General features: G+C 55.4%; 2 protein-coding genes across 3 annotated transcripts; one reads left to right on the forward strand and one right to left on the reverse strand.

Moving 5' to 3' along the window:
• Positions 1-677: 677 nt before the first annotated feature.
• Positions 678-8,991, reverse strand: PRAM1 (PML-RARA regulated adaptor molecule 1). Of its 2 annotated transcripts, none has more exons than XM_075038276.1 (10): positions 8,842-8,991; positions 6,435-7,125; positions 4,521-4,593; positions 3,958-4,070; positions 3,593-3,647; positions 3,232-3,325; positions 2,786-2,948; positions 2,112-2,145; positions 1,462-1,496; positions 678-980 (listed from the first exon to the last, which is right to left on the reverse strand). In XM_075038276.1, the coding sequence occupies exons 1-10, from the start codon at positions 8,842-8,844 to the stop codon at positions 976-978; spliced, it is 1,266 nt and encodes a 421-aa protein (XP_074894377.1). In that variant the 5' UTR covers positions 8,845-8,991; the 3' UTR covers positions 678-975. The 2 variants fall into 2 exon arrangements, with proteins under 2 accessions (XP_074894377.1, XP_074894376.1); XM_075038275.1 differs by lacking the exon at positions 8,842-8,991 and adding an exon at positions 7,502-7,534.
• Positions 8,992-10,434: 1,443 nt separating this feature from the next.
• On the forward strand, positions 10,435-12,923 carry POLE4 (DNA polymerase epsilon 4, accessory subunit). Its single transcript, XM_075038283.1, has 4 exons — positions 10,435-10,678; positions 11,709-11,793; positions 12,094-12,135; positions 12,472-12,923. The coding sequence occupies exons 1-4, from the start codon at positions 10,463-10,465 to the stop codon at positions 12,483-12,485; spliced, it is 357 nt and encodes a 118-aa protein (XP_074894384.1). The 5' UTR covers positions 10,435-10,462; the 3' UTR covers positions 12,486-12,923.
• The last annotated feature ends 85 nt before the right edge of the window (positions 12,924-13,008 follow it).

A 13,008-nucleotide genomic window follows, 5' to 3' on the forward strand; every position in this document is an offset into this window, starting at 1 on the left:
TGGGCTTGGCATCCTGCCGGTGCTCCTGCCGAACCCTCCCACGTTAACCCTCCACCCCTGGGATTGGGGCCGCGTGTTGCAGGCTGAGAGCAGGGATTCAGCCCCAGAGCTCCCTTCCCGTCACGGTTCCTGATCCAAAAGGATATAGGTCCTGCCACTGGAGGCAGCCACAGGATTTGTGCTCCCACTGGCTGCGAGTGCACCCCCTTCCTACCCCACATCTGTAAGGGCTTCGCAAGCGCAAAGCTTGCAAAGGAAGACTGTTTCCCAGTTAATCAAAGAATTTCCTGTGGCGATCTGCACAGACTGTCAGCTGAAGGCACCGACAGATGATGCTGAAAGTGCCCACAGGAATATCTACCCCAACAGATCCGACCCCTCTGCTAGCTCTGCAGGCAAGCTGCCCCAAGGCCATGGGATGCTGCTGGGATGCCTGGTCGATAATCATTGCTGCCCACAATGTTTTAGAGTATTCCTATGTCCAGTTTGACTCTGGCTTAGGCCAGGAGTCTCACTGGGGCAGGAGAGCAGTGCAGAAGGCAGCCAAAGAAAGGGGTGACTGGGTTTAGGGATACAGCGCTGTTCCCAGCCTTAGGATGCTCTGGGAATGGGGAAATACTAAACCCTCTCTGAATTAAAACCTCCCTGGCCCAGGTTTTAAGCCCTCCGCCCACAAATAAGACCACAAAACCCTCTCAAACCATTGCCATACTTTACACAGACAAAACAAAGCCACAGAGAAGTCTTGACTTGAGGATCTCTTTGAACACCCTACCCCTGTGAGGCAGGATCCTTGCAGTTCCGCAGCAGCCTCGCTGCTGTTTCAGCAGGGACACAGTGGCTTTTGCGGGCTATCTCAGAGGAAGCAGAGCTCCTTCCAAAGCAGGAGCATGGCATATAGTGCTTTTCATGTTTTGGTCCTTGGGGAGGTCTCTGTTGGTGCTGTCTTGTGCCTTTGGCTTTAGCACGGATCGCTCAACCTGCCAGGCAGAATTGGATAATGTTTGCTTATTGGCACAGCTAAAATACAGTTGTCTCTGTTCAGCTCCATCTTCAGAGCCATCTGCGAGCCAGGGGATGGAGTTTGCATGCCGGGAGTGAACAACTGCTCAGGAAAGGGCATCCCGAGTTGTTTGGGGGATCAAGGACATTGAAGGGCCCCTGGGGCTGGCAGCAAGTGGAGGGAGCAAGCTGAGAAGGGAGAGGGGGTGGGGAAGTCCAAATAATTGAGAACGGAGGAACATGAGGACCTGTGGGGAACTGAAGCAAAGGAAGGGATGTCCCAGGGAGAGGAAGAGGAATCACAGAGAGGGAGGGGAGAGAGGGAAGGTGGGGAAATGGCAAGGAGGCAGCAGGGGAGGCACCAGTGCCGGCGTGAGGACTGCTGCTGCCTGCCCATGCCAGGGAGCAGTGCCCAGCACTTGGTGAAGGGCCTATGGCAACGGTTCCCTCTACACCTACCGTAAATCTCAACGTCATCATAGATGTCAGTGTCCCTGCGAGGAAAAAGACGGGGTGTTGTGAGCAGTCTGGTCTCCCATGTCCCCACCCCCTCCCAACACCAAGATAAGGGCCAGATCTTGCTGCCATGTCTGTCCCGTCTCTCCTAACATGTCTGCGGACTCTGGTGACCACCACGCAGACCCGTTCGCCTCCTCCCAGCCTTGTGCTCTCCCTGCAGAGATGGGATCGTCCAGCATGGGGTGAGCATGGCTCTGGCCCCTGTTGTGTTGTGCACAGATGGTGGCCCTGTCCCAGGCTGCCAGGAGCCACAGACCCAGCCACATGGAGGGGCAGCGTCAGCCCATCACACCGTGCCACCAGCAGCATCTGAGCAGTGCATGGGCAGGTCCCACATGAGGGACCACAGATTAGGGAATGCTCACAGTGCCCCAGGAATTTGCTCCCAATGCCAGAACCTCTCCTGACACCAGAAATGGCAGATTCAACCCCTAGGGTAATTAGCCAGTGTTATGCTTATGGTCACTGCCTGGGTTGGATGGTTTTGAACTGGCACTCAATGGCCAGGGCTGGTTCGGTGCCGGGCACTTGCTGAGCAATTGCTACAGCTTGTGGAGTGGGGAGGAAGGGTCCAGGGAAGGGGTACTCACAGGTGTAGCATCACAGCCCGGGGTACGTAGCCGTCTGCAACAGAGCAAGGAAAAGCATGTCAGGTTGTGCCGGGAGCCGGGGCATGAGTGGGGGTCTCACCCCAACACCTGCCCCTGCCCAAGACAGGCAGGGTTTAGCAACAATCTCACATCCCCAGGGAGAGCTGGGGCAAGAAGCAGCCCAGTTCAGGGAAGCCAAGCTGGATCCTTGGGAAGAACCTGCTCAGGACAATGCAGGGAATGATCCTGCCAGGCTGGGTGGCAGCTGGCTGGGAAAAGCCTGATCCCTGTCTCTCTGCCTGGGGGATCTGCAGCCCATTTCACCTGAGCATCCTTCGGTGCAAACATGGCTTGTGGAGCCCGTGCCTATGGCAAAGTCTAATGTGCTGGGCTGGTGGCTGAGAGGCTCCAGGAACTTCAAAGGCTTTTAGCAGAGGGAGACAACAAACCCAGCGAACAGCAGAAATGCTGGTGCCAAGTGGGAGGAAGAGCAGGACATCTGTGCAAAGAGAAGTGGGAACAGCCGAGACCCAGGGTACATGTCAGGTCTGTCTAACGGCAAGGGGATGTCTCCTGCTGTCTACTGGGGTGTGTGCGCATGAAGAATCTTGTTCCCAAAACTTTGTGTGCTGTGATCCCCACTGTGGGCAAAGCCTCAGCCCCCACAGACTTACATCTCCTCTGGCTGTTTCGGCAGAGGATTTGCTCCTGATTTGTAAACTGAATGACATCAAGAATTTCTCCTCGTCTCAGTGGCAGGTTCTTCCCTCCACCCCTCTTCTCCATTGCTGCAGGGTCGACCATCATCTGAGTCAGGACCTTGATGCTTCCTTCGAACTGAAACACAAACAGAAATGCTGCAGCTCAGCAGCCACCCCACGGGAGTGTGAGCCGGGCAGGCCCAACCACTCTCCTTTCTTGGAAAAAGCGGATCCCTCTCTACCCAAATGGTCTGTGGGACTGGTCTGATCTGGGGATATTTCAGTGGGGAACAGGGCAGGTGTGACCTGGGTATCGGCTGGTCTCTGTGGAGCACAGCTCCTCTCTGCCATTGCGTTGTCCCCTTCCCAGGAGGTGAGGGGGAGCTTAGAGGAATAAGCAATCACTCGTTGCTGCTCACCTTGAATTTCTTCTGAAACTCCCTGTCTGCCTTCTCTTCCTTCTTGCATTCCTTGAGTGTCATTAGCTTCATCTTCCGGGAGACCTGGGCTTCTCTGCAGTCATTGTGAATCACGGGAAAGCTCCGTTGTCCCCATGCTCTGCTCCCTCCCTTCCCCTTCCTTCCCTCGGCTACTGCCCCGTTGCATTTCCCTGCACCACCTCTGGGGCTGCTGGGGCTCTCGGACCAGGTTCAAACCTGCCCCTTGTGGTCTTCACCATGGACATTTCTATCACAAGCCCAGCAGAGACCACCAGCTTTGTCAAAGCAGCAAGGAGCCCTGGCCATTTTGGGACCCTTAGAAAGAGTAAAAACCCGTTACCTCTGTGCAGCTGCCAGCAAAGCAACCCTGTTAGAGGCTTGACCAGCATCTCCACCTGTAAAACCAAACCCCAGGAAAGGTGCTGCCATGAGGCTGCTATAAGGTGTAGACACCCGCTGAGACAGGACGCAAGACTAAAACACAGCAAGAGCTTTCTCCTCCTGGGACCAAACCCTCAGTTTGCCCCCTAAGCAAGGGGAGGATCAGGGTTTCCCATGGCCATTTACAAGGCAGCAGAGAAACCCATTGCCCTCCCGTGCATGGGAGCAGTGGGCTCCGCTGCTGCCCGTGGCTCATCAGGGCCTCGAGGCTCTCTGAGCTGCAGCACTCACCCCAACCAGCATCCCAGCCCTTCCTGTACCCACCTCCTCCGGAGCGGGGATATGCTGGCGGCCGGGACACGGAAGGCAGCAGAAAGCCTTGGCCTCTCCTGAGCAGCCTAACGGGCTCTACGTCATCGTATATCTCATCTTCACCCCTGCAACAAGGCAGATGGCGATTAGGAAGCCCTGTTGCAGTGATGGCACTGGGCACCAAAGGCAGGATCGAGGCTGCCAGGAGGAGGGTGGGCAACAGGCGGTTGGGCTGCCTGTGGGTTGGCCCCTGCTCTGGGACAGAGTGGGATGGCAGCTCTGTGCCACGTGCCAGCAGCTCCTCACAGGGCTTGGCAACACAGCAGAGCAGCCTGGTGTGCAGGAGATGGGCAGTGGGATGCGATGGAGGCAGCCAGACTTGTGTGGTAATGCAGCCCATGAAGGATGGTGCTTTGCACTGCGGGAGCTGCCTGCACAAGGTGCTGTTCCACACCGGGCTCCAGAAGCAGGCAGGAAAACCCAAGGACCCTCTTGCTGTTCCCTCTTGGGCCCTTCCCACTGGATCAGGACAGCCTGGAAGCCACCTAAAATAAAAGAGCTGCCTCGGTCCTTACCCTGTTACACTCGGAGCATCCTGCGGTGGGAACCGAGCTGGGGCTGATGCAACGTAGCCTGATTTCAAGTAACCTATGGTAAAAAGAGGAATGGGAGGGAGCAGCGAGGGATTATTTCACATTTTCTCGTCGACTCTATCGCCCACCCTGAGGTCAGAGCCACCCTGGCCTAAATTTAGTGCAGAGGGATACGGGAAGATAAAACTGACTGCACATCTGGATCCAATGAGGAGTTTTTACTCCATGGCTCACCTGGGGACTTTTATTTCCTCCCAGCAGGCTGGGGAATGGCTCATCAGGGAACTCACTGAGGAGCTTTAATATGTATTTTCCCATTCTTATGTCCCTAATGTTACTTACTCCCTGGACCAGTGACAAAAGGGGAGGGGAAGAGGCCATAATGAGTATTTTGAATGTGGTGAAAACTCTAAACTCCATATCTGTACCACAGGCAGGGCAAGTCCTGGATGTCTCCATGTGCTCAGGAGCATCATCAGCCAGAACGTGCTGCTGCACCCTCTATGATTGCTGGCATGCCTACATTCCTGCTAAGATCCCGTTACTTTTATCACCAGCCTCGTAGCTGCCACCAGCCTGGTCAACCAGGCCAACTTATAATAATAACATAAACCAGCTAGGTTTTGCAGTTCTCATAAGGAAAGGAAGAGAGGCCTGACTCTCACAGTTGCCCTCTACCCTGTGGCTACAGCATGAGCCATCCTTTAAACAGGATGGTGAACAAGAACTTAGAGAAGCTGAGCAAGAAATAGGATTTGAAACAGGTTTCATCACTCAGAGTGTGGATTAGCAGAGTGGCAGCTGTTAGAAACCAACAGATCTGCCTAGATCTGGAAGGCCACTGTGGAGCGTGGCAGGGCTCATGCCGAATGGAGAACCACCACGTCCAAGAGGCACCAAGCCCTGCATCCCACAGACAGCGGTAAGGAGGGCACACCAAACCAGCTCCATGGCCCTGGTGGCCATAGCTCCAGCTGTGCCTCAGGAGTCTCAGCGGCTCCCTCAGGCTTGGAGGCGGACGGTGTTGCAGGCAATGTGCTGCCAGCTTCAGAGACTCTCTGCCCCTTGGCCAAAGGGTGTGTAAGTGCTTCATGCCCATGGGATGAAGACCAGCTTTGCTTCCCACCAGTCAGGCTTGTCTGTCTGCTTTTACAGCCACACAACAGTGGACTGGTTGGAAAGGACCTCTGGAGTCTCTCATCCAACCTCCTGCTCAAAGCAGGGCTGGCTTGAGAGCTAGAGCAGGTTGTTTAGGGCCTCATCCAGGTGACAAGTGAATATCTCCAAGGATAGAGATACCCATCTCCCTGGTGCCTGCTGCAGGATTGCACCGCTTTCACAGGAAAGAGACTTCTCTAATATCTAACTGGAATTTCCCCTACTGCAGCTCATGCCTGTTGTCTCTGGTCCTGCTCCCGGTCACCTCTGGGAAGAGTCTGGCTCCATCTTCTCCCGTTAGGTAGCTGTGGGCAGTGAGAGGATCTCCCCTTTGCTCTCTCTCCTCCCAGCTAAACAAGCCTGGGTCTCAGCCTCTCTATCCCCACGTGCTCCAGCCCCCAACCATCTTAGTGCCCTGCCCTGGGCTCACTCCAGTTTGTCAGCATCCATCATGTTACTTGCTCCAACCCTACTCGCTACAAGTACCCCAGAGCCTGATATCTATCTCTAGCCAGGGACTGAGCACTTTTAGTCCCCTTTTTTTCTTCACCTGCTTCTCTCTCATTCTTTTCCACATGCTATGCCTATAAAAGCCCTTTTGGCATCACCAGCCCCCACCTCTCCATCAGCCCCCCCAATATTTCCAGCTCCCAGGAGCTCCAGACTCTAACTAGGGATATTTTCCTTCCTGAATGAGTGGCATCCTTCTCTTGGGGTCTTGCAGGTGCCTGGCCGTACCCAGCTGAGCACTCCTTGGTGGCTCCGTGGCAGGACGGCTGGGCGTCCCAGGACATGGAGCCACAACGAACTTCTCCAGATCCACAACAGGAGGGCGCCTGGGCTTGGCCGGCCTCGCTCCCAGTGCCTTGATGTGTGGCAAAGGCTTCCTCAGAGGCAGAGCTGAGTGCCCTCTCCCATGGGGTCTTCCCACAGCACCCAGGGAAGCCGCAACAGCTGTGCCTTTGGCAGGAACTGCTGAAGCACCCTTGTCTTTGGCGAGTGGCCGCGTCTGCTGGGATGGATTCCTCTGGGGAGGATTGAAGGTGGCTCCCACCTCCTTGTTCAATGTGTCTCCTCCTCCTGGCTTTGCAGGGGCTGGGTGGAAGCTGGCATCTTGCGCAATCCCCTTCTTCAGTCGCACCATCCATCCCGGGGTCTCACAGACGGGATGAGGAGGCAAATGCTGTTCCACACTCTGACCTTTACTGTGAGATGGAGGAGCCCTGCTGAAATCCACCCTCCTGGTCCGGGGGGTCTCTGGAGGCGGCTCGCCCTTGGAGCCTGGCACAGGGGTCTGTCCTGGCTCTGTTGCAGGAGATGCTGCAGAGCGACTCTCCGCCCAGCCGCCCGCTTCGGAAGGGTCTTTCCTGTTCCCTTGGAGCTTTGCCCGTAGGTGCCTCACCACAGCCTCTTTCCCCTCCAGATGTGTCTGCGACCATTAAGAAAAGTTCCAGTTAAAACACCATGAGGGAAAATGAGTCAAAGCCCCTGCTGGGGAATGCAGTATTTCTTCAACATGGCCTGACACTAAGCCTCCTCTGTGAAACATGGTCTTTGCTCAAAGCGGTCCCGAAACGTGTCTGAGAAAACAACATTGGGCTGCACCAGATCGGGAACAGGTCCCACCACCATGAGGGCATACAGGAGGTGTTTCATGGAGCCTTTTGGTCTGATCCACCCTTCATCCACTACCAAGGACCATCAAAACAGAGGGATTGGGTAGGGGATTATACCCTACTAGTAACAAAGCTCCTGAGGGCAGAATTTGAGATCTAGAAATTGCCCAGGGTTCAGATGGGAGCAACCTGCCTTGCCCTGGTCCTGGTTCCCATGAAGTCCATGGTGAACTCGGGGCAGTTGGGCAGGAGTTGTTGGGGAGACCACACAGAGCCGTCAGCATCCCTCCCTGGAGGAAGACCTGGGACAGCACTGCTGAAACTCATCCTGCCAAAGCCTGCGTGCAAAAAAAAAGGCCAAGAAGCAGCAGAACTGCCCTACTTTTCTGACCAGTGTGTTTCCTGTGCTGCTCACACCACGCACACGTGAACTGGGACACGCCGGCCCCAGCGGAGAGCTGCTGCCAGCTTCCTAAATGACCAAAAAGCACCTTTTTCTGAAGTCTCCAGAGAAAGGCTGCCAGGAGGAGGCTGAATGACTTTTGGAAGAAGAGTGCCAGGTTCGAGGTATGGCACAAAGCTCAGGTGGGATGGGGTTACATTTTTCCTAAGCTTCTCAGATGGACCTTATGGGAGGAGACAGATCATCTTACCTTCCCCCATCTTTCTCCCACCCCCTTGTCACTGGACCATAGTGTCCCTTTGCACTGGAGCTGACTGCTCCGCTTGCCCTCATCAAGCTGTAGGCTTTGATTTTGAAGTTCTCCCGCCTCTGGGATTTCAGTTTGTGTTTGTGCTTGCGTAATTTCTTTCTTTCACAACAGAAGGCCTAGTATGCAAAGAAGCTAGCACAATATTTTTAGACATAAGTGCTCAAATGTATATATACCTAAATAAGTGCAAGTGCCCCTTGCATCCCCAGGTAGTCACCCCAATTTCTCTCGTAAACACTGCAAATGCAGCACTTTGAGCATAGCCTGTGGTAAAGCAGCACAAATTTGCTGTTTCCTGCACACCAGGCAGTGGGGCTTTCACCCAAACTAGCGAAAAAAAGCAACTTCTTCCAGATTCCCAAACATGCTGCTGGGATTTTTGGCACCTGAATGATTCAGAGGTTTGTAACAATCAATTTTGGAGCCATTCCATGAGCGGGGACTTGCACAGAGCCCTCAGATGCAACTGTGGGATACAGCACCACGGTCACTGTGACCAGCTCCAGGTTTGTCATACATTTTGCACTGGTGGGTGCTCTCCTGGACTCAGTGGGCTCCTCTTTCATAGATGTTTATATCCAGCCCAAGGTCACCCAGCAAACCTCACACTAAGCCCAGGAACTGGTCAGAGACCTTTGAAGCTCCGACCAGCTCAGACGTACAGGAGAACTTTGTCTTCCAGAAGGAGCGAGGGTCTCGGCAGCATCCAGCCCCCTCTCAAGGACACCACCAAAGCCTTTCCAAGCAGGAGACATGGCTCCACTCCCTGCACCCCGTCCCCAGATCCAGTACCTCCCAGGTCTTGTTCTTACTCACCATTTTCCATCAGCGGATGCTTTCCTGCGTGCTCACCTCCTTTCTAAAGACCACCGGAGGCATCCAAGCAGAGGGACTTGTACAAGGCGAGCCTCTCTGAAGTCCCTCTCCCCTGAAACCAGAAGCTCTTTCCTAACAGTTGGCAAGAAGCTGTGTGCAACACCAGGAAGTCACAGTAGCTTGACTGTGAAACAGCACGAGGAGGAGGAGGAGGAAGAAGAGGAGGAGCAGCTCTTGATGCACCATTAACTTGGACTCTGCTGCTATTGGGAAGCTTGAAGCCCACCAAGCCCTGCTGCCCATTAAGACAGTCTCATCCAGCAAAGAGCCTGGCGTTTGGGGGGTGACCCCGGGATGTGAGGGATGGGCTGCTGTGAGGACTGGGAGGGCGCGTTACGTTCTCATCTGACGGTGGCCAACGTGAACCGGCTACAGGTCAGGTCTTCAGAGCCCCACGGGACCTGAAGAGGGTGGAGGTGATTCGTGGGGGTCGCATGGCAAAACCAGCATGGCTTCATGCAGCCGAGCTCTGCAGGAGCACGTGAGGGCTGGGGAGAGGGCTACAGCTTTCCAGCATATCCAAAACCATTTGCTCCGTTGAAGAGCCGACCTCCGCCGGGAAGCAGAGGAAGCGCTTTGCATGGCGTGGCGCTGTGTTGGGCCATCTCTGTGTTGAAATGTCCTGGTTTCACTGTTTATTGCCTCAGAGGCAGGAAAGGTCTGACAGGTTGAGTCAAGCCCCCAGGGCTGACTGCGGGCAGGCGCTGATGTCCCTGCCCCAGGGTGGCGTGTCCCTCCAGCCCTTTCGGAAGATGTCCCACCAGCAGTATCCGCGGATGCCGTGAAGGATAAGACGGTGTGTCAAAGATGTGGGGAAGGCTGGGACAGGCACGTGTTGGCCAAAGGTGGTGGCCCTGGGGGTCCTGCGGTGGGTGGTGGGTGCCCAAGGGGGGGAACTGGAGGGTTTGATCCCACCAGCCGGAGGCGGGATGGAGAGAGGGTGTCTGGAGGTCCCACACCAGACCCACGGGGAGGTGATGTGGGGGCACAGGGCGGGCAGGCGGCGGTGACAGCCACCCCCTTGGAGAGGTGGGTCCCCATTACCACCTGCTCCACTGCTCCAGTGCTGCTGCCGTGGGGAGGGCAGAGCCCTGTTTGGGGGGAGACGGAAGCCAAAGTGCCGTGTTTGGGGGACACAGGGTGACGGGGAGGCCCCAAAGGCCACCTTTCAGGAGGACAGGGATGATGGGGAGCTCAAGGCCCGTGCTGGGGGGGTTGGGGAGGCAGAAGGGCCGTGTTTAGGGGGGGAATGAGGGTGGCGGGAAGCTCAAGGGCCACGTTTGGGGGGACGAAGAGCCCTATCCCGGGGTGGCGGGGAGGTTCGAGGCCCGTGTTGGGGGGTGATGGGGACCTCAAGGGCCGTGTTGGGGGGACGGGGAGGGCAGCTGAGCCCCCCGGGCTCTGCGGGCAGCCCCGCTGCCGGCCCAGCCGCTCCGCGGTCCCCGTGCCCCGCCGGGCGGAGGCTCCGCAGCCGCCTCCCGATCCGCGGGCCCGGGCCCTCCCCCGCCCGTCCCCCTCCTCCTCCGTGGCGGCCCCGCGCAGGCGCGGCCCTGGGCGCGGGATGGCGGCGGCGGTGGCGGGGGCCGTGCCGGTACCGGGGCCGGTGTCGGTGCCGGGGGCGGAGGCGGCGGGGCCGGGGGAGGAGGCGGCGGCGGCGGGTGCGGGACCGGCCCGCCTGGCCCGGCTACCGCTGGCGCGGGTGAAGGCGCTGGTGAAGGCGGACCCGGACGTCAGCCTGGCCAGCCAGGAGGCCGTCTTCGTCCTGGCGCGGGCCACGGTGAGGGGCGGCGGCGCGGGAGGCCCGGCGGCCTGTGAGGCGGCCCTGAGGCGGCTTGGGAGGCCGCCCCCCCCCCCCACCCCGCGCTGTTGCCGGGCCGGGGACCGGGCCCCCGGGCTGAGGGAGGCGGCTGGGCCGCGCCAGGGGCCGGCGATGGAGGCCCGGGGAGCCGCTGCGCTCGGCTTCTGTGGGATGTGGAGCCGCTCGCTTGGCTTTTTTTTCCCCTTTTGTTTTGGCGGGTGTGAGGGCTTTCCTCACCCAACCGACGCCTTGCCCGGTCAGCAGAACCCGCCCGGTGGCGGGAGGTAACGCCCCGAGGTCGCCGCTCTCTCCACGATGCCGTCGTGGCTGTGGAAACCTGCTCTCGGCGGGGCTCCCTCCCGCAGGCGAGGGAAATGCCGGGGCTCTGCCACTGTCAGACGGCTCCGTGCCCGCTCGGGTGGGTTTGCGGCTCACCGGGATTGCGCGTTTTGGGGTTCGCGATGTGCGAATCGGAGCGACGTGTAACGGGGTTTTTTCTTCCTTTGGAAAGTGTCTCCCGTTGCACACGTGAGGCGTGTTTGGCTTTGGCATCTTGTGAAAGCATCTGTGCGTAGGGTCTGGGCTCTCCCTTCCAGCATCTCCCTGCGGTAACTCCTAGGCCGGCTGCTGGGCATCTGCTTCCCACAGCTGAGGTACCTGCTGGGTGGCTCACAAGGAGAGTTGTGCTCAGTCCACTTCATCCACCCAGTGCAGGATGCCTTTCCTCCTTTGGAAGGTGCCCTGGGAACAGCTTGTGTGTAGATGGTCTCCCAGACATGTTCACAGGAACTATCTCCGTCCGATATACTCTCAGCCTTCTCTCCTCCCTTGTGCGTCACTGTCCAACAATTTCATTTGTTATTTTCAGAGCTATTTATCGGAAAGGGGAAATTTTAAGACAGAGATTCTGGTTTCTTCCTGCAATCTTGTAGGACCTTTCCTTTCCTGAGGATATTCTCTCTTCCCTCTCTCATCCCCTGTTTGAAATTGTCTTGGTTTTGTGTTGCAGGAGTTGTTTGTTGAAACCATAGCCAAAGATGCTTACGTGTACGCTCAGCAAGGCAAAAGGAAAACTCTGCAGAGAAAAGACCTGGGTATGAGAGCCTATTTTGTACTATCCTTAGAAAGTGGTTGCTAGAATAGAGGATTTTTCTACTTGTCCCAGTGTGATGAAGCAATCGTAGGTGCTTCTCTTTCTTTCTCTGAAGATGGGAGAGAAAAACATCTCTTCTTCCAAATACTATGCTAATAATTTCACACACCAGCTCCAAAACAAGTAAACCTCTTTGAAATTGGTCACTCTGCTGTCATGTAATTTCAAATGCTGCTGTTTGAAGCAGATGCAAATATGGAGTCAGTTTATCTATGTTAATTGTTTTCAATTTGCTTTGCAGATAATGCCATTGAAGCTATCGATGAATTTGCGTTTTTGGAAGGTGAGTTTCTACTTGGTTTCACTTGGCTTCAATATTTTGTGTAATCTTCTTGGGAGGGAAAGAATTTAATCATTTGCAGAGCCATCTGTTTCCACATCTTTAATAACTAATAGTATAACTTGTTATGCCCCTCTCTGAGAGGTGAAACACAAATCAAGTGGACCCTGAGACACATACAGTACTTTTAGCTAGATTTGGTTTTACTCACGTGTGATTTGCTTAAACTTTACAAAGTTACTGCATATTCCTCTGGCAGCTTGTAAACAAGTTTCATTTGTTCATGTAATTGCATTTCTGATTCCTGAGACTATAATATTTTTTTTCTTTCATATTTAGGTACTTTGGACTGACCTGGACAGAGATAGAGCTCTCTGGAGAAAGAGACTGCAGAGATGGACGTGGGGTGGAAAACAGGACCTTGAGAGTTTGAATACAGTTCCTAAAATTGAGACACTGAAATGGCAACCATAATGTTTTGTATAAAGTTTAAGTTGTTGTAAGTTCTTTATTTAAAATGCATATTTTTTCATAAATATTTTCTATGTCACTTAACTGTGCCCTGCTGCCATGGTGCAGACTGCTCGCCAGCTTTGGCCAGGTCACACAGCAGTTGCTCAGAGTCACGGTCCCTGCCTCTCCAGGTACTCTGCAGCACCACAGAGCTGTGAATGGAGAGTGGCTCGGCTCAGATGCCCAGGCATGGTGAATTATTTTTATGGAAATGTGTTTTTCTTTGTATATGTTTGTTTCTTGGCTGAACACAATTAAATTTTTTTGTTGTCGTTGAACAGCTGTCCTGATTTCTCCTCTGTGCTGCTGGGATGAAGGGGATGGTGTTCCTGTAGCACCGTGGTAAATGGCGTAGTTTTCGAA

Source organism: Buteo buteo, chromosome 10, assembly GCF_964188355.1.
Source record: "Buteo buteo chromosome 10, bButBut1.hap1.1, whole genome shotgun sequence".
Classification (NCBI taxonomy): Eukaryota; Metazoa; Chordata; class Aves; order Accipitriformes; family Accipitridae; genus Buteo; species Buteo buteo.

Excerpts from the sequence above, each read along its gene's own strand:
- PRAM1 (XM_075038275.1), bottom strand. The coding sequence starts at position 7,528 with ATGGGAACCAGGACCAGGGCAAGGCAG. Across the intron at positions 3,326-3,592 it reads TTGCTGGCAGCTGCACAGAG|AGAAGCCCAGGTCTCCCGGA; the intron begins GTAACGGGTTTT and ends CAATGACTGCAG. Across the intron at positions 2,146-2,785 it reads CCGAAACAGCCAGAGGAGAT|ACGGCTACGTACCCCGGGCT; the intron begins GTAAGTCTGTGG and ends GCTCTGTTGCAG.
- POLE4 (XM_075038283.1), top strand. The coding sequence starts at position 10,463 with ATGGCGGCGGCGGTGGCGGGGGCCGTGCCGGTACCGGGGCCGGTGTCG. Across the intron at positions 10,679-11,708 it reads TCGTCCTGGCGCGGGCCACG|GAGTTGTTTGTTGAAACCAT; the intron begins GTGAGGGGCGGC and ends TTTGTGTTGCAG. Across the intron at positions 11,794-12,093 it reads TCTGCAGAGAAAAGACCTGG|ATAATGCCATTGAAGCTATC; the intron begins GTATGAGAGCCT and ends TTTGCTTTGCAG.